This window comes from Astyanax mexicanus, chromosome 1 (assembly GCF_023375975.1).
Source record: "Astyanax mexicanus isolate ESR-SI-001 chromosome 1, AstMex3_surface, whole genome shotgun sequence".
NCBI classification, from domain to species: Eukaryota; Metazoa; Chordata; class Actinopteri; order Characiformes; family Acestrorhamphidae; genus Astyanax; species Astyanax mexicanus.
The window spans coordinates 917,180-936,200 of NC_064408.1; the positions used below are offsets into that span (position 1 = coordinate 917,180).

General features: G+C 38.4%; 1 protein-coding gene across 2 annotated transcripts; it reads left to right on the forward strand.

The window, feature by feature from the left end:
* Positions 1 to 532: 532 nt before the first annotated feature.
* On the forward strand, positions 533 to 18,859 carry pdha1a (pyruvate dehydrogenase E1 subunit alpha 1a). 2 transcript variants are annotated; one of them, XM_022664034.2, is made up of 12 exons: positions 560 to 654; positions 2,462 to 2,482; positions 7,227 to 7,295; positions 8,546 to 8,719; positions 9,578 to 9,704; positions 10,276 to 10,367; positions 10,449 to 10,541; positions 11,410 to 11,565; positions 12,471 to 12,542; positions 12,643 to 12,710; positions 14,262 to 14,370; positions 17,137 to 18,859. In XM_022664034.2, the coding sequence occupies exons 1-12, from the start codon at positions 598 to 600 to the stop codon at positions 17,299 to 17,301; spliced, it is 1,203 nt and encodes a 400-aa protein (XP_022519755.1). In that variant the 5' UTR covers positions 560 to 597; the 3' UTR covers positions 17,302 to 18,859. The 2 variants fall into 2 exon arrangements, with proteins under 2 accessions (XP_022519756.1, XP_022519755.1); XM_022664035.2 differs by lacking the exon at positions 2,462 to 2,482 and having other exon boundaries at positions 533 to 654.
* Positions 18,860 to 19,021: the final 162 nt, after the last annotated feature.

Below are 19,021 nucleotides of genomic sequence, written 5' to 3' on the forward strand. Positions count from 1 at the left end.
AAAATATTGGCGTTGTATGTCAAAATAACACCTCAGTACCTCAAATAATGAGACAGCAAATCAACTGAATAAGATAAGATAATCATTTATTAATCTCACAATGGGGGAATTTGCAATGTTACAGCAGCACAGATGAAAGGACAGAGAATCAGGTCAGAAAATTTATAATTAAAGTATAATAAATCTATAAATACAAAAGATTACAGACAAAAATATATATACATGTAGTGCAGCTAAGACGAGGTCACCAGTATGACCAGTATTATTTCACAAGGACTAACAGTGAATAATTAGCAAATAAATAGTACGTTAGTTCAAAAGGTGAGACAAATTGTTACGTTACACATATTGCACCAGTGGTGATGTGTTCTGAATTTGTTTTTTTATTTTAGGTAAAGAATGGGCTTCCACAGCATATAAAGTATTTAATTGTGTGTAGAAGTAAATCATAAAATTAGAGTTATTAGGGGAGTTCTCCTTTAAGAGTGTATTATATAGTGTAGGTGAGTGGTATAGGCGGTAGGTGGCGCTGTTTAGGGACTGTATTATACACAGGGAGCTGTAGTATTATTCCTGCAGTGTGGATCTGTGTTTAGTATGAGGAAGATGCTGTCTCTGATATCCAGCGCTCTGAGGCTCAGCGCCGGCAGGACTGTACGTACCGCCCCGCTAATCCGCTTTATTACCTCGCGTTCACATTTCCGCTGCGCTTTAATCCGAATTACTGCTGTAGATCCGGGGTCTGTAGGGGTACCCGCGCGCTGAGCCCCGCGGCCCGGCCGGGTTGACCTTGTGGAGACGGGCAGGGTGTATCTGCCTGTTCCCGCAGTTTACTGCAGATTTACTGTATATAATTATATATATTTACTGTTATACACTGTTATATAACAGCGCGGGCTGCGGATATACAGCTCTATAATCATCTATAACTATAATATTGAATTATTATTCTGTTTTTAGTGTCATTTTAGCCCACAAGTTCATCAATAGGTGATTCTGGAGATCCAGCTAGCTTAGCTTAGCTTAGCAATGCTAACAGCTCGCAGGCTAGCCCAATACACACTCATTTATTGTGCTAAGCTAGCAGGCTAACCCATTATACTTACATTAACAGTGTTAGCTAGCATGTTAACCCATTATACTGACATTTAGAGCGTTAGCTAGCAGGCTAACCAATACTCACCCATTTACAGTGTTAGCTAGCTAGCTAGCAGGCTAACTCAGTATACTAACATGTAAGTTGCAGTGGTAGCTAGCAAGTTAAACCACTGCAAATGCTTTTACAGTGTTAGCTAGCTAACAGGCTAACCCAATACACTCCCTTTTACAGTTTAAGCTAGAAGGATAACTAACTCAGTATACTGACATTAACAGTGTTTGTTAGCTAGCAGGCTAACTCAGTATACTGACATTTACAGTGAAAGCTAAGTTGCAGGCTAACTCATTTCACTGATATTCAGGGTGTTAGGTAGCTAGCTATCAGGCTATTCAAGTATACTAAAATTTACAGTGGTAGCAAGCTAGCAGGCTAACGCAATACACATCCATGTACAGTGTGCTAAACTAGCATGCTAGCTGTCAATGTCAGCATATTTGATTTAGGTTAGTTAGTTAGCTAGCAAGCTAACTTGACAGAAGTCAGTGCGAGTGCTTAATTTATCACTATCTAAAATAGATAGTTAGCATGATTAGATTGTGGTCTATATATGTAGAATATGTAGCTAGTTAGCTGTGGTTAGATAGCCTAAATGTTTTACCTTAGCTAAGCTAGCTAACTAGTTTGTCCGCTAACACTCTGAAGGAGTGTGTATCGGGTTAGCCTGCTAGCTAGCTGGCACTGTACATTGGAGTGTACATATCTTATCTGTGACAGATAGCTTAGCATGCTAATCAAACACATACATGTTTTCTTTACAGATCTTAGCTTTTAAATATAAAAGATGACAGCTAGCATGCTAATCCAACATCCTACCAATACACACTATTGGATAGTTAGCATGCTAACCTAATGCACAGATTTACAATCAAAGTTTTGCTAACCCAGCTTATGCTAATATAACACTTAAAACTTTTGGAAGTTTTAGGGGTTCTTAAGTTTGAAACTGTGGAGGAAAATCATGGTTTGTTTTGTGGAACCTTCAATAAAAGGCAATAGCAAAATATATTTTAATAAAAATGTTTAAATAGAGGTGATGTGCTTTTTAGATATTTCAGTATATATATATATATATTTAATTATTCAACTAATTTATACAATCACATCATATCGCCTTGCTCTAACCGTATTTAATCAAGTACTTGCCAATGCACAGCATAAATACATTGGATTTTTGTGATATTTTGGCAGTATTTTTTCCATATATGGAGTGAATTAGCATTATTAGCGCTTATATAATTATAAAAAGAAAAAGCCTTATTTCTCTCTCTTTCTCTGGTTCTCTCTCTCTGGGCGGTCGGTAAGGGAGCTGAATTGGTTAATGAGGTAAGAGTCAGTGGTTAAGCTGGTTTTGATGTTCGCAATCATTTACACTCTCTTCTGTTTGTTAACTCTCCATCGCTTTAGTTTACGTTTTTTCTGTCTCCACCAATCAGGTGACTTCAGTCCAGATTTCTGTCTGTGATCATTAAATATTTTTTAAAATCTCATCATTTTGCTTTTTTACTTCATAAAACAACTTCATTAAAACCTATAATAAAGTTTGTGCAGGGCTAATGTGTTGTAAACTGAATGGGTGGAGCCAGACTTCTATAGATTTAATGGGTGGGGCCAGACTTCTATAGGTTGAATGGGAGGAGCTAGACTTCTATATGTTGAATGGGTGGAGCTAGACTTCTATAGGAATTGTATATGGTCAAATGTAGTCTTAATGTAAATGGGAGTGTATTTGGTTAACCTGCTAGCTAACTGTCTGAATGTTCGTATAATGGGTAAGCCTGCTAGCTAACACAATCTAAATTGTGACAGGTAGCTTAGCATGCTAATCAAACATATACGTGTTATATTTGTAAATCTTACCTCATACACATACTAGCTGACAGCTAGCATGCTAATCCAACATCCTACAAATACATACTGTCTGGTAGCTATCATGCTAACCTAATGCACAGATTTACAACTTTTACAAAGTTTTGAAGTTGAGTTTATTGACAGGTTGTTTGACCATCTGTTAAAAAGTGGTGCCAGTCTGGTGATGGGTGGAGGTCGTAGTTGTGGTCGTTGTAGAATTGTAAATTGTCAAATGTAAAGAAATTTAATTTAGGAAAACAAAAGGACGGGTATAATTGGATTGTTTTTTTGCCGTTTGTTACAGTTAATCGTATTGTTGTGTGCAGCTAAACACAATGAATAAACACGATTTTTCTTTTTTACTGGCAGTCAAAAGTAGGTTTTTGAGCATGATTATTCGGGTTCTCTAATCTTGGTTTTCTGGTTGTTTGTTTTGTGAAATTAGTCACAATTATTTAGTTTAGTATGTGACTCCTAATAAAACTGTTTTGTGCAACTAATCACGATTAATCAGATTGGTTTTGCAACCAGTCATTAGCAGATTTTGTGCAACTCATCGCGATTACTCGGATTGGTTTTGCAGCCAGTCACGAGCAGATTTTGCGCAACTGATCGCGATTACTTGGATTACTTTTGCACAACTAGTCACGATTATTCGGATTGGTTTTACAGTCAGTCACAAGCAGATTTGGTAAAACTGTTATTTGTCCTATTTTTTGCAACCGATGGCTGTTAACGTATTGTGCAACTAATCACAATTAGTAAGATTGTTTTGTGAATAATGTTTTGTGATTTGTTAATCAGTTTTTATTTAGCATGTGGCGACTTATAACAAATATTTAAATCATTTTGTGCTGCCAGGCAATCAAAAACGTGTTTCCATACTGCTAATTACAAGGTTCCTTGCTTTTAGTTGCAATAAATTGTGTTGTTTTCTGCAGCTCTCAGCTGTTAGTTAGCATTACATGCTACATGTTGTGCAGTTAATTACGATTAATCGTGCTGCTTGTGGATTCTTGTAACAGTGGAGGTTCTTCTGGTTCTTATGGATGGTTTATGTGGTCCATTTTCTTGCATTGCTACTTGCACTGAGCTGAGCTGTGTGTGCTGCTGGTTATTTGTTTTTCCGCAGTCGTCGGGTCGCGGTGCCATCCTGCAGTTTCTGGCAGCGCAGGGCGAATATGCCGATTTTGCTGTTGACCCTGAACCACCACCGCACCCTGAAACACACCCCTCACCTCTCTCGGATACACATTCGGTCATCAGCAGTCGTCCATCGAAGACACTAGCACCTTTGCTAACTGTTGATCCAGCAATCAGTGCGAATGAAGCAACAGTGGAGACGCAACAGCCAGAAACTAACCGGACTGAGGCTATATCGTCAGAAAATTCGGTTGCAAAGGACTCTAATAAAGCTAATAATGGACATTTGCCAGATCTGTTAAGTCTCAGTCCCCTAGGGGACGCTGTAGATGCTGTGATTAGCCGGAACTCAACGAAACAGTTGGAAATGAAAGAACCGTTAGTGAGTACTGCTACTTTGGAAGTATCGTCACCTGTAGAGGGCGCTACAGATGATCTATTTAGCAAAAAATCATGGGATATGATTGCTCAAACCCCTCCCCCCACCTCAGCTGAGCTGACCCCTGCATTGACCCCCAGCCAGGCTGGACATGCTGCCGTTCCAGAACCACAGCCTGCTGTGAGTACCAGCAGCCACGCTCTCTAATACTGTCGCCGACAGTAGAGCTGCAACGATTAGTAGACAAGCTGATCGGTCTTTTTTTACCTCAGAAATTATATTTCAATCAAACATTTACCTCAGTAAAGCTATTTTAAATATGTATTTACCTCAGTAAAGTTATTCTTATCGTGAATTTACCTCAGAAATTATATTCTAATCCTAAATTTACTTCAGAAATTATATTTTAATTAAATATTTACATCATCAATGCTATTATAATTATACATTTACCTCAGTAAAGCTGTTCTTGTTAAGAATTTACCTCAGAAATGATATTCTAATTCTAAATTTACCTCAGAAATTATATTCTAATCACGCCTTTACCTTAATTGAGTTATTCTAGTCATGAATTTACCTTAGTTAAGATATCCTTATTATACATTTACCTCAGTAAAGCTATTCTAATCATATATTTACTTCAGTAAAGCTGTTTTAGTTATGTATTCACCTCAGTAAAGCTTTTCTAAACATACATTTACCCAAGCAAAGCTATCTTATCATACGTTTACCTCAGTAAAGCTATTCTAATCCTACATTTACCTCAGTAAAGCTATTCTTATCATACATTTACCTCAGTAAAGCTATCTTAATCATACATTTACCTCAGTGAAGCCATTCTAAATATAGATTTTCTTCAGGAAAGCAATTCTAGTCATAAATTTACCTCAGTAAAGCTCTAATTGCATCCTTACTATTTAGTGATTATTGATCTCCATACTAATTTTTGTAAATCAGGTTTGTTAGCTACTCGTTGCGGCTCTGTTCTACATTCTCCTCTAAACCCGTCGTACTGACTGAAGCATGGCCCTCCCCTAACTTTCCCAGAATGCCTGGCTGTGCTGACTCTCACCGCCTGTCGTTCCTCAGCTGGTATTTGTGGAATTTGTCAGGTTTTTGTCAAGTTTTCGTGGTTGATGTAGTATTAAACACACCTGTCGTACCTCTGGAGGTTTGGTAGTTTGGTGTTTGGTATTTGGTGCTGGGAAGATATTAAGATGCAGATCAGACTCCATAAAACTCAGCTTTAATTCTTTTGATCTTTTTTACACTGTCCTTCTCTTTTCAGCGCTTTGTTCATTGTGTTTTATTTTTGCGTGTTTATGGGGCGAGTTTTTGTTGTTTTCTTATTTTGGGTTTGTGGAAATAATTGTTGGGAATTTGTTAAAGAAAATGTTTATATTATTAGGGATGCGCCAAAGCAAACAGAAATAAAGGCTAAATACCAATGAGATTTTTTTTGCCACTTTTTTTTTTCATTGTTTAACTAATATGCATTGAAATATAAGTTGCATAAGTTATAATCTTTTTAAAGTAAATGTGATTTTATAAAACTACGATTTAAACATATTTGCAGAGCACAGTACGGTGTTTCTGCAACAAATATTTTACAGTGCGGGAGGACTTTTAATTTGAAATTGAACTGTTGGCGTGGCAGCTAGCCTTGCTGGAACTCTATAGCTAAGATGCTAACAGGGACAGTAGCCAGCCTCAGCTTGGCTGAGCTAGAGCAGTTTTTACTGTTTTTCCAAGCTGTCTTCTCGTAGCCCTGTGCCTATAGGGAGCTTCCCACCTTTAAGCGAGCTCTGACGTTTGGTTGGCTCTGTTTTGTGTTTTGTGCCACAGCTGCTAAAATAAATGTTAAATGTTAAAGAAAACACTACAGTGTGACCTAAAATTACGTAGCGAGTTTTCGATGTTGTCTTTTTTTTGGCTTTGTGGAAATTATTAATAATTAACGAGAATTTGCTAAAGAAAATGTTAATATTATTATGGATGCACCAAAGAAAACAGAAGTAAAGGATGAATACCGATGCCGCTTTTCTCAATGTTATATAATTTAACTATATTGCAATAAAATATACAGCTCCAGGTAAAAAACTAAGGAAGCACTTAAAAATGATGAGTTTCTTTGATTTTACCAAATGTAAAACCTCTGGAATATAATCAAGAGGAAGATGGATGATCACAAACCATCAAACCACCAAACTGAACTGCTTAAATTTTTACACCAGGAGTAAAGCAGCATAAAGTTATCCAAAAGCAGTGTGTAAGACTGGTGGAGGAGAACATGATGCCAAGATGCATGAAAAAAAAAACTGTGATTATAAACCAACCAGGGTTATTCCACCAAATATTGATTATTTCTGAACTCTTAAAACTTTATGAATATGAACTTGTTTTATTTGCATTATTTGAGGTCTGAAAGCTCTGCATCTTTTTTGTTATTTCAGTCATTTCTCATTTTCTGTAAATAAATGCTCTAAATGAGAATATTTTTATTTGGAATTTGGGAGAAATGTTGTCTGTAGTTTATAGAATAAAACAACAATGTTCATTTTACTCAGAAATAAACCTATAAATAGCAAAGTCAGAGAAAGGACATAATGGACGAGGGGTTTGTGTTGTTGTTTATTGTATATAATATTATAGTTATGTATTGTTGTGCTGATGTTGTGGGTTCTCCTGGTTCCGCAGGGCAGTCGTGTGGTGGTGTCGGCGAGAACGTACGCAGACTTCACCCCTCAGGCCACCTTCGACATCAAGGTGAGAGTTCACCCGCAGTTGTGAAAGTGCATGTTGGGTAATAGTGAATCACGCAGTGAATCCATGACTATCAGATATTACATCTTCATTGTTTCCAATGCAGAATTCACATGATTTGGTCGTGATTTTTCAGGGACGACTAAAAAATTACAAAATTTAATAATTACAAGATTACACAATGACATCACCACAGGTTAAGTGAGTTTATTGTGTTTAATTCATGCTGTCACATGATTACATGATGATTAACAACAGCTGTGATTAAACAGTTTAGACACTTCAATTAGGGATAGATGATATGGCCCCTAAAATAATATCACAATATTTCATGGTATTTTCGTGATAACGATACTCTTGGTGATATGACAAAATGCTGAATTAAATATATATATATATTTCAAGAATATACTACTGCAACAAAAAGAAAATAAATTGCAACTGAGATATTATACTGAGATATTATATCGCTTTACTAAATTTATATATATATATGTATATGTAATGGCGTTCTTGAATATGGTGAATGATATTATATCCTGAAGTATAGTACCATATCACCCACCCTAATTATCACATCAGGGTTTTACTTTACTCTTTTTAGCCAAAGAAAAATTCACACTGTTCTCATTTCCCATTTTAAATCTGCTAGAGACAGATTATATCTGTACACTATCATTTTTTTACTTTAATCCTGGATATATGAAGATATTTGGAGTGCATTATTATTATTATTATTATTATTATTATTATTATTATTAATATCATGGTATTCTGGATCATTGCCTTCTGTTACAAATCTGATAAAATTCTATTTAGGGGTTTGCCATATCATATTGTATGCAATAATAAAATTAATTTTCATTTTCTTGTTGCAGTAGTGTACTCTTTATTTCAGAGTATCGTAATTCTTAAAATACCATGATATATCGTGATATTATTTTAGGACCATATCGCCCAACTCTATACTATACTTTCATATCATGAAAGAATATCTTTACCTTATCTTATACAGCCTAAAATAGAATTATTACTATATTAAACCATAAACACTTGAGATTAAGGTCTTATAAAGTAGAATCTGCATCTTCTAAATCCAGCAAGAAGCTAAAAAGCATTTACAGTTCTCTGTTTCTCTTTAATGTTCTCTTAAATCTGAATTTAAGTAACTTAAATTTAATTTAAACTAATTGAAACATTAGCGTGTTTATCAGTGTTTGTGATTAATACGATACATTGTTTCTGTTAATCAGAAATGCGATCTTCACAAGCTGGAGGACGGCCCCCCTCTGCAGGCGGTCCTTACCCGGGAGGAGGGGCTAAAGTATTACCGCACCATGCAGGTGATGAGACGCATGGAGCTGAAGGCGGATCAGCTCTACAAACAGAAGATCATCAGAGGGTTCTGTCACCTGTACGACGGACAGGTAAGCCCCGCCCATTCACCTTCAGATGGACAGCGTAGCCCCGTCCAATCAGCATACAACACTGTAGCTCCACCTTACTGCAGTTTAGCCCCGCCCATTCACCTTACAAAAGTGTAGCCCCGCCCATTTACCTAACAAAAGTGTAGCCCCGCTCATTATTCAATCTACTGCAGTGTAGCCCCGCCCACTCACCATACAAAAGTGTAGCCCCGCCCATTCACCCATCAAAAGTGTAGCCCCGCTCATTATTATATCTACTGCAGTGTAGCCCCGCCCATTCACCTTACAAAATGTAGCCCCGCCCATTAACCTTACAAAAGTGGAGCCCCGGTCACTCACCTTACAAAAGTGTAGCTCCGCCCATTCACCTTACAAAAGTGTAGCCCCACCCATTCAACTTACAAAAGTGTAGCCCCGCCCATTCACCGTACAAAAGTGTATAAGCCCCGCTTATTCAAACTACTGCAGTGTAGCCCTGCCCATTCACCTTACTGCAGTGTAGCCACGCCCATTATTCAATCTACAGCAGTGTAGCCCCGCCTATCCACCTTACAAAAGTGTAGCCCCACCCATTCAACTTACAAAAGTGTAGCCCCGCCCATTCAACTTACCGAAGTATAGCCCCGCCCATTCACCGTACAAAAGTGTAGCCACGCTCATTCACCTTATAGCAGTGTAGCCCCGCCCATTATTCAGCCTACAGCTGTTAAGCACCACCCATTTAACATACAGCAATTAGTTTAGCCCTACCTATTAATCATACAATAAACAATTAAGCTTCACCCATTCTTCACTCTACAGCAGTGTAGCCCCGCCCAGTTTGTATATAAAAACTGTGTATATTTCCTGTGTGAACAGGAAGCGTGTGCGGTGGGTATCGAGGCGGGGATTAATCTGACGGATCACCTGATCACGGCGTACAGAGCGCACGGATACACACTCACCAGAGGGGGCACTGTCCGCGAGATCATGGCCGAGCTCACAGGTACATACGTTAGCCTGTTAGCGCCAATGCTAACTGGTGGAATATAAGCTTTTAATTTTATGACATTTAATTACATTGGCTTGTTAACACCAGTACAAACGTTTTGAGATATGAGCTTTGATTGCTTGTTAGCTAAATTATCATCTAATTTATGGGTTATAGGCTTTAATTAGCTGTTAGTTACATTACCATCTTAGCTCTAATGCTAATTTATGGGATAAAGGCCTTAATTAGCTTTTAGCTACATTTTCCTCATATCTGAATTAAAGGAATATATGCTTTAATGAGCTTTTAGCTACATTATCCTCCAAGCACTAGTGCTAGTTGATGGAATAAAGGCTTTAATTAGCTTTTAGCTACATTATCCTCATAGCTCTAGTGCTAATTTGAGTTATTAGCTTTAATTAGCTTTTAGCTGCTTTATCTTCATATCTCTAGTGTTAATTAATGGAATTTATGTTTTAATTAGCTTTTAGCTAATTTATCCTCATAGCTCCAGTGCTGATTTATGGGATAAAGGCTTTAATTAGCCGTTAGCTGCAGTGCTAACTGTGCGTGTTTGTGTCGTCAGGTCGCCGCGGTGGCATCGCTAAGGGGAAGGGCGGCTCCATGCACATGTACACTAAAAACTTCTACGGAGGAAATGGAATTGTGGGAGCTCAGGTGAGTTGGAGAACAGGTGATTCAGGGTTTAAAGCGCTAGTTCTGCTTCTGTAGTTTTGATCTGAAAAATGCATTTCCCAGGTGCCTCTTGGAGCAGGTGTAGCGCTGGCGTGTAAATACCAGGGCAAGAACGAGCTGTGCGTGTGTCTCTACGGTGACGGAGCAGCCAATCAGGTGAGTGTATCCATCCAGGTCACTGGCGTTTATTTATTTACAGTGTGATGACACCTGTTGGAGTGAATGATGCTCACAGCTTTGAGTTATTGTTGTTTTATTATTGCAGAAAATAAAGCTTGTGGATTTACTACAGCAGATCTACATTAATGTATTGTTTTTCTTTTGTATTTTTTGAGAGTTTAGGAAACTAAATTCAAAGAATTGTTCGAACTCTAACCAAAAGTATCATATTTTTTACACTATAAGGTGCACTTAAAATCCTTAAAATTTCCAAAAAAGAGCTTTTTGGTCGTTCAGAGATGAGTATCACTGTCCTGTAGCCTGCTGCTAACCCCTGGCAAGCACTGCTGGAGCAGCATTAGCATTACCCGCTAACCGTGCTAAGCGCTAATTAGCTATTTTGCCTTTCAGAGGTGAGTATATCGGGCTGTAGCTTTCCCGTTTACTGTGTTAAAACAAGCTACGTGGGCAAACCGCTAGCTAACATCTCCCTGGCTTACTGAAACACTCAGGGCTCCTCAGTGTAGCGTCTGAGTGCTAATGCTAATGCTGCTGCACCCAGCCTTAGTTTAAATCTGGAAATTTAAGTTTACTGTAAATAAACAGAAGCGCTTTACTCACACAAATAAACAGTTTCAGAAGAGAAATCTTTGTAGATTAACATCCAGCATTTTTTTTAAGAATTACAGTTTTGTTTACCTAGATTAGCTTAACTTTACATATGTCTGAATTTAGAAGGAAAACATGGCAACAGCCCTATTCTTACTACTAGTTACAAAAATCTGGTGCGCCTTATAGTGTGAAAATATGATATAATGTGTGTATAAAACCTGTGTGTGTTTGTATAAATTGTGTGTGTGTACAGGGTCAGATATTTGAGACGTATAACATGGCGTCTCTGTGGAAGCTGCCGTGTATCTTCATCTGTGAGAATAATAAATACGGGATGGGCACGTCTGTGGAGAGAGCGGCCGCCAGCACCGACTACTATAAACGAGGAGACTTTATACCAGGACTGAGGGTAAAACACACACACACACACACACACACACACACACACACACTTATAAACATACAGTAATATTCAGATATTACTATATTTTAATTCTATTATTTTATTATGTTCTGCATTGTAGATTAATCTAAACCCATCCAAACTATAAAGAAAAAACTGTGGAATTATTTAGTGACTGACTTTAGACTCGATAATAAAACACAGTGGATCAACACCAGCAGATGACAGACATGACTCTCCAAACCATCACTGATCATCAGTACATTTTACATTTCATTTAAAGTAAATTAAAGGATCAGAGTCTGGAGGAAGAGTGGAGAGACACACAGTCCAAACTGCTTGAGGTCTAGTGTGAAGTTTCCACCAATCAGTGATGGTTTGGAGAGACATGTCTGTCATCTGCTGGTGTTGATCCACTGTGTTTTATTATCAAGTCTAAAGTCACAAAATCTTACAGCACTTCAAATCTTACAGCTTCCCTCTGCTGAAAACAACTTTTATAGAGATGCAGATTTCATTTTCCAGCAGGACTTGGCACACTGCCCACACTGCTAAAAGAGACACTGATTTTTGGGTTTTCATTGGCTGTAAGCTTCATAATCATCAACAGTAAAATAAATAAAGGCTTAAAATAGATCACTCTGTGTTTAATACATCTATATAATATATGAGTTTCACATTTTTAACTGAATTACATTGATATTCTATTTTTTGAGATGCACTAATAAATACAGCTCTGGAAAAAAAAAACTGAACTGCTTGAATTTTTGCACCAGGAGTAAAGCAGCATAAAGTTATCCAAAAGCAGTGTGTAAGACTGGTGGAGGAGAACATGATGCATAAAAAACTGTGATTAAAACCAGGATTATTCCACCAAATATTGATTTTTATTGATGTGTTTGTGTGTTCAGGTGGACGGTATGGACGTCCTGTGTGTGAGAGAAGCCACCAAATTCGCAGCAGAGCACTGCAGATCCGGAAAGGTAATCTGAAATCAATTTACACATTTTAGAATTCTTCAGTCTGAGCTGTTTTTATCATTTTTTAATAATGTTAAATTATATTTAATGGTATTTGTTGCAGGGGCCAATTCTCATGGAGCTCCAGACCTACCGCTACCACGGCCACAGCATGAGCGACCCCGGGGTCAGGTCAGAATCACCAACACCACGATAGAGCTCTTTATTATATTATTATATTAGTTTCTGAGGGGGTTCTGGGGTGATTTTTAAATCTTTTATGGGGTTTTTGTCCTCTGTGATTTTATTCCCGTCCAGAACGATCATGTAGGTGTTTTATTTCTCAGACGTCCTCTGAGAAAATTACAGGCTGAATTATCTACTGTTTTTCTCTGAACTCCGTGCTCCTCCGGTAATTTTAGTCCTGTCCGGACGCACATCTCTGAGTTTCGTCTCCTCGCCTTTAATAAAATAGATATTTGTCCACTGCCGCGCACCGTAAGTACACTTTGGTTGTGTCACGGTTTCCATGGAGATCCACGTTAAAAACACAACAGCGAGTGGAAATGGAGGAGCTACTGAACTCCGCAATAATGTCATGTGACCGAGAAAGCCTAAAGCCTAAAAACTCACTGATCCTCCTGTTTTTACAGTTGCAGTCCGGATGCAGGAGTTTTATCACTAAAGAGTAGAAGTGTGAAATATTTTACACAAAAAATAATCCCGTCCGGATAGAGCTTTAAATTGCTAGTGATGGGTGCATAGAGTTAATCAGACAAAGAAATAGATATTTTACACCATTAACAAACTAAGAAAATCTCTATACTTTATTATTACATTTAAAACAAGACACCACTGAGAAATTAGTTTTTAATAAATTATCTGTGCAATTTCACTGTTTATACACACAGTACCTTCAGCCAGTTCTCCAGTGTTGCCCTTATAAGTGCCAGTTTCTTCATTTTCTCAACATTTTTGATGATTTTTGCAATTGCACTTGAGGAAACTTTGTGTGGAGTTTGTTAATGCTGTAAAAATAGCCTTTTCTTTGCTTGTGTAACATTATGCCCCTTTCACTAGCATTGTATCCTTTTGGGAACATCTGATAAAATCTATATATTTTTGAATCCTTTTTTTGAAGTCTGTTTCACACTTTTTTTTCTTTTTTTTTTCCCTTTTTTTATTTATATTATTATATTCAATTATATTATGATATTCAATCCCCAACTTACCCAAGTCGGCCAATTACCCAATCCACTCATTAGGACTCCTCCCCCTATCACTAGTGATGCTCCAACACCAGGAGGGTGAAGAAGACTATCACACGCCTCCTCCAATACATGTGAAGTCAGACTCCGCCTCTTTTTGAACTGCTGCTGATGCTGTAGCATTACCGAGTAGCATCACAGCGCTAACGCTCGGAGGAAATTGCAGCGACTCGGTTCTGATACATCAGCTCACAGACGCAGCCTTGTGCTGATCCACATCACCCTAGGAGTGATGAGGGGAAAGAGAGAGAGAGCTCCATCTACTGTACTGTACCCACCCAGAGAGAGCAAGAACAATCAACTGTGCTCTCTCAGGGCTCCGGCAGCTTGATGGGAAAGCTGAATGAGCGGGGGTTCTGAAGTTTTGCATTAAAAACATTAATACAATAATATTTACACTTATTCTATTATTTTAAGTTACCCGTATAACCCCTGACTCAGTGTATAACTGTGTGATTCTGCTGTGTTCCTGTAGTTACCGAACTCGTGAGGAGATCCAGGAGGTTCGCAGTAAGAGTGATCCCATCTCCATGCTGAAGGACCGAATGCTCAATAACAACATGGCCAGCGTGGAGGAGCTGAAGGTACGAGTACAGTTATATACTAATACATACTCAGTTATTAATACTCCACGAGTACAGTTATAATAACACATACTCAGTTATTAATACTCCACGAGTACAGTTTACTGTACTGTATTTTTCACACTATAATGCATATTATGTGACACTAGTAAAGAACAGGGGTGTCGCCATGTTTCCCTTCTAATTCATCAGGTCTCACCGCTAAGTTGAACAAAACTGTAATTCTTAAAAAACTTTTTAAAGTAAAATGAGCGCTGAATGTTTTTCTACACATATTTTTCTCCTGAAAACAAGTATCTTGTTTCCACACCTTAATAAGTTGTGGCCATGTATTAGTATCTCATTCCCATGCCTTTGTAAGTCCTGCCCATGTATTAGTATCTCATTCACACGCTTTAGTAAATTCAGGCCAATCATTAGTATCTTGTTCCAATGATTTTAAAAGTCTTGGCCATGCATTAGTATCTCGTTCCTACACCTTAATAAGTTGTGGCCATAACTCAATTATCTCATTCACACACCTTAATAAGTTGTGGCCACACGTTAGGATCTCATTCACATGCCTTAGTAAGTCCTGTCCATGTATTAGTATCTCATTCCCACGCTTTGATAAATCGCGGCCAAGCATTAGTACTTTGTTCCAGTGCTTGTATAAGTAATTAGGATCTCTTTCTCATGCCTTAAAAAAAGTTGTGGCAATGACTTAATTATCTCATGTCCATGACTTAATAAGTCATGGCCACGCATTAGTATTTTGTTTCCAGACCTTAATAAGTTGTGGCCACAACTTAATTATCTCATTCTCATGCTTTAATAAATCATGGCCAAGCATTAATATCTTGTTCCAATGCTTTTATAAGTTGTGGCCATGCATTAGTTTCTCATTCCCACACCTTAATAAGTTGTGGCCACAACTTAATTATCTCGTTCCCATGCCTTAATAAGTCGTGGCCGCGCTTTTAATGATTTCATTCACACACCTTAGTTATCTTGTTACCACGCATTAGTATCTCATTCACATGCCTTATAATAAGTCGTGCCCACAACTTAATTATCTCATTCCCACACCTCGTTGTGATGTAGCGTTATGGTGTATATCTCTGATATATATGTTTGATGTAGGGTTGTCACGATACCAAAATTTTGACTTCGATACCGATACCAACTGTAGTATCACGATTCTCGATACCAAAACGATACTTGGAAGAAAAAACAACAATAAAAATATCTGAACATAAAATGTTTATTTTTGACTGAACTGGATTGAACACTGAACAATAGGTGCAAACGTTTTTATTCTAAAATGAAACATTTGAACAAAAAACAAGTTTCGTTATTATAACCTTAACTATAACATAATTATCTAAACACTTCCTAAAAACTAAAACCAGAGGTAATGGTAGCCTGACTATGTGAACCTGACGGGCGGGCAGAAGTTAAGTTCTGAATAAGGAAAATAAAGAGACAGAAGAACATTACAATGTTATGTTCCTTTTAACACTCACTGCTCCGTTTTATTAATCAACCGTTTACCGTTTTTAATAAGCCCATGTTCAGTGTAACGATCAAGCAGGCTACGTGTCTGACCACAGATTTGCGATGGAAACGCGAAAACGTGAACATCTTGAGTTCATGTTTCACAGCCAATGGGATAATGGAGAAATAGAGAAAACCACGGGTCCAAAACAAAACTCTCTCCGTGTTAACGTGATTTACTAGCAGTCGCTAGTAAATCTTAGTAAAGCTACAGACAGAGTGTATCTTGACTAACTCCACTAACCTGTCGACTTCTCAGCTCTTTGTAGAGATCAGGGTGCTTGTCTGCTAAATGAGCGAAATATGATCAGAATTATGTTAAATAACACTGTAACATACAAGCATAGAACTATTATTTAATTAAAATGATTTTTAAGAACAGCTAAACACAGTGCTGCAGGTCAAACGCGGAGGAGTTCACGTGCGAGAGAGAGACACAGAGAAAGAGTGAGAGAGTGAGAGAGCGAGAGTGAGAGAGACAGAGATTTGCGTGTTCTGATGTGAGCTACTCACAGGTAAAGGTTCTCTTTTATCTCCTCGTGCTCATATTCTAGTCCCACACATAATTCTGCAGCTCCCTCAGTGTTTTCTGTCGTATTTTGCGGTTAGCGCGAGCGCTTACAACTAACACCGCGGACCGCGAGGTGCCGCCGCGCTTGTGCCGAATCCGCTACTGAATCCGACTCCCGCTTCGCGGACAGAATCGGCACAACACCCCCCGCTGTACAACTGCGGGAGTGAAAACAGCGCTAATAAATAAAGTAGTTTAGTTTCACTTTCAGTTTTCGTTATTTTATTTAAAAATAAAAATATCAATAAAAAACAGATGCCTACATCTCAGACTATTTTCCCACACTTCACTCCTCGCGCCCGTTTTGTCCACAAGTTGCGGACGAGAGACATCTGTTATTTTAGCCGTCGCCATTCTACACTCGCTGCTGCTCTGCTGGCTTGCGCGTGAGTCGATTCATTTGTTCAGAACACTAAGTTTATCTGAATCCTGCCACACCGACTGCTGTGGTGTGAATCAGTTTTCTTATGAACTGAATCAAATCGCGCCTACTAATTTGACTCATTTGAAGCTAGTGACTGGGCTATATACAGTATCGAAAGCATCGAACGCTAAAGAACCGAATCGTTTGTGATGACGTAGTATCGAAAAAGAATCGAACCTTCGGTACACCGTGCAACTCTAGTTTGATGTGTTTATGATGTGTTTTCCTCCTGCAGGAGATCGATGTGGAGGTGAGGAAGGAGATCGAAGACGCCGCTCAGTTCGCCACCACCGACCCGGAGCCCCCGCTGGAGGATCTGTGTAATCACATCTTCTGCAACGAGCCGCCCATGGAGGTCCGGGGAACCAATCCCTGGACCAAGCTCAAATCCGTCAGCTAAACACCTGACGAGCCCCTCCCCCTAAAATAAAGACTGCCCCTCCCACACCACCTGCCCTTTCATCTCCACAGGTGGAACATCAGCACCTTCTTCACGCCTTTCTTTCACCAAGTGTTCCTCAGTTCTGTTTCTTTATTTTCATCTCTTTTTCATTTCTTTAATACGTGTTTTATAGAGTTATCCTCTCCAGGCTCCTACATCACTGCTGTATATATACTCTATTTATTTATATATATATATACACACGCTATAAATGTAGGTATTGTGATATAGAGACTATAGAGGAGGCGGAGCTTCAATCTCTCAGACTTATACATATCACGATACAGGGGTTACAATTCAATTCAATATATTGCAATTCAATTTTATTTCTAATTTTTTCCCATTTTCTTCCCAAATTTACATGACCAATTAGGAGGAAAGCGCAGCGACTCGGTTTTGATAAAGCAGCTCACAGACGCAGCCTTGTGCTGATCCACATCACCCTAGGAGTGATGAGGGGAAAGAGAGAGCGCCACCATCTACTGTACTGTACCCACCCAGAGAAAGAGCAAGTACAGTTGTGCTCTCTCAGGGCTCCGGCAGCTGATGGCAAGCTGCACGAGCAGGATTTGGACCATTGATTGCCCGTGCATTTCAATTTTTAAAATCACATTTTAGGTCGATTGAATTGATCTAAATAAAAGAAAAGATCATTTTTATCTGAAAATCAGAAAAGATTACAACACTGACACCTAGTGGTCGGAGTTTAAACACTTAACACTAAAGGAACCACTTCTGACACCAATCTTTACACTTAAACTAAAATATAGCTATGGAAGTGGGCTAATTACATTAGTGGGCGGAGCCTAGAGAGGTAAAATGTTGCTTTATTCAGTTTCTCATTGCTACAATTAGTTAATTAAAATAATATACCTTTTCTCTTATTTTATCAGCACAGAAAGCCTCGTACGTATACCTCGCGCAGTGAGTGACGACATCAGACACCAGAGGGCGTGTTCTTAAGAAGATTCTTAAGAACTTAAGTATCTGATTGGATCGTTTAGGCTGTGCACCTCTCAGTGGGCGGGATCAGAGGTGTATAATTTTTTAGGGAGGAGTTTATTATTTATATAATTATTATAAAGGGATGATAATCGTGTTCTTTTGCCAAATTATTTTGTGCCTACCGGAAGAACGATGTTACTGCGTGTATAAATATAGCGTATAAATATACTATTGGGTTATATAGTAAACGTGGGATTTAAATATGTTTCAAGCACACAGAATTGTGGGAAATGTAGTTTCAGCGCAGTACGACTGTATGCAGTTCCCTCTTTCCTGTTTTATCTGGGATTTTTCATTTCCTGTGTCTGTTACTCTTCTTTAAATCGGGGTTTACATCAATATTTCCATTTTCTAAGTGCTTTTGTGTGAAAATCCTCTGTTTAAACCTTTTCCCGATGTTTCGGACTCTTTCTCGGACGTGATTGGGTGTTGGAGCGCTGCCAGCGGGGGTCGGAGGTATGACCCATGTTTGTACTAAATACAGTACGATTAAAATCAGAACGCACAGTCATCATCACGTCTCTGTTTCTTATTTCTCTGAGTTTCTAACTTTTTTTTATTTTGTGTTATTGGTCAATTTTACAGGTATTCTTTGTTCTAGTCTGAAAAATATCAGTTCCTGCCTGGTCCTGGAAACTGATCCTTACTTATCTTACCTTAAAGGGATTATATT

Excerpts from the sequence above, each read along its gene's own strand:
- pdha1a (XM_022664034.2), top strand. The coding sequence starts at position 598 with ATGAGGAAGATGCTGTCTCTGATATCCAGCGCTCTGAGGCTCAGCGCC. Across the intron at positions 7,296-8,545 it reads AGGCCACCTTCGACATCAAG|AAATGCGATCTTCACAAGCT; the intron begins GTGAGAGTTCAC and ends TCTGTTAATCAG. Across the intron at positions 12,711-14,261 it reads ATGAGCGACCCCGGGGTCAG|TTACCGAACTCGTGAGGAGA; the intron begins GTCAGAATCACC and ends GTGTTCCTGTAG.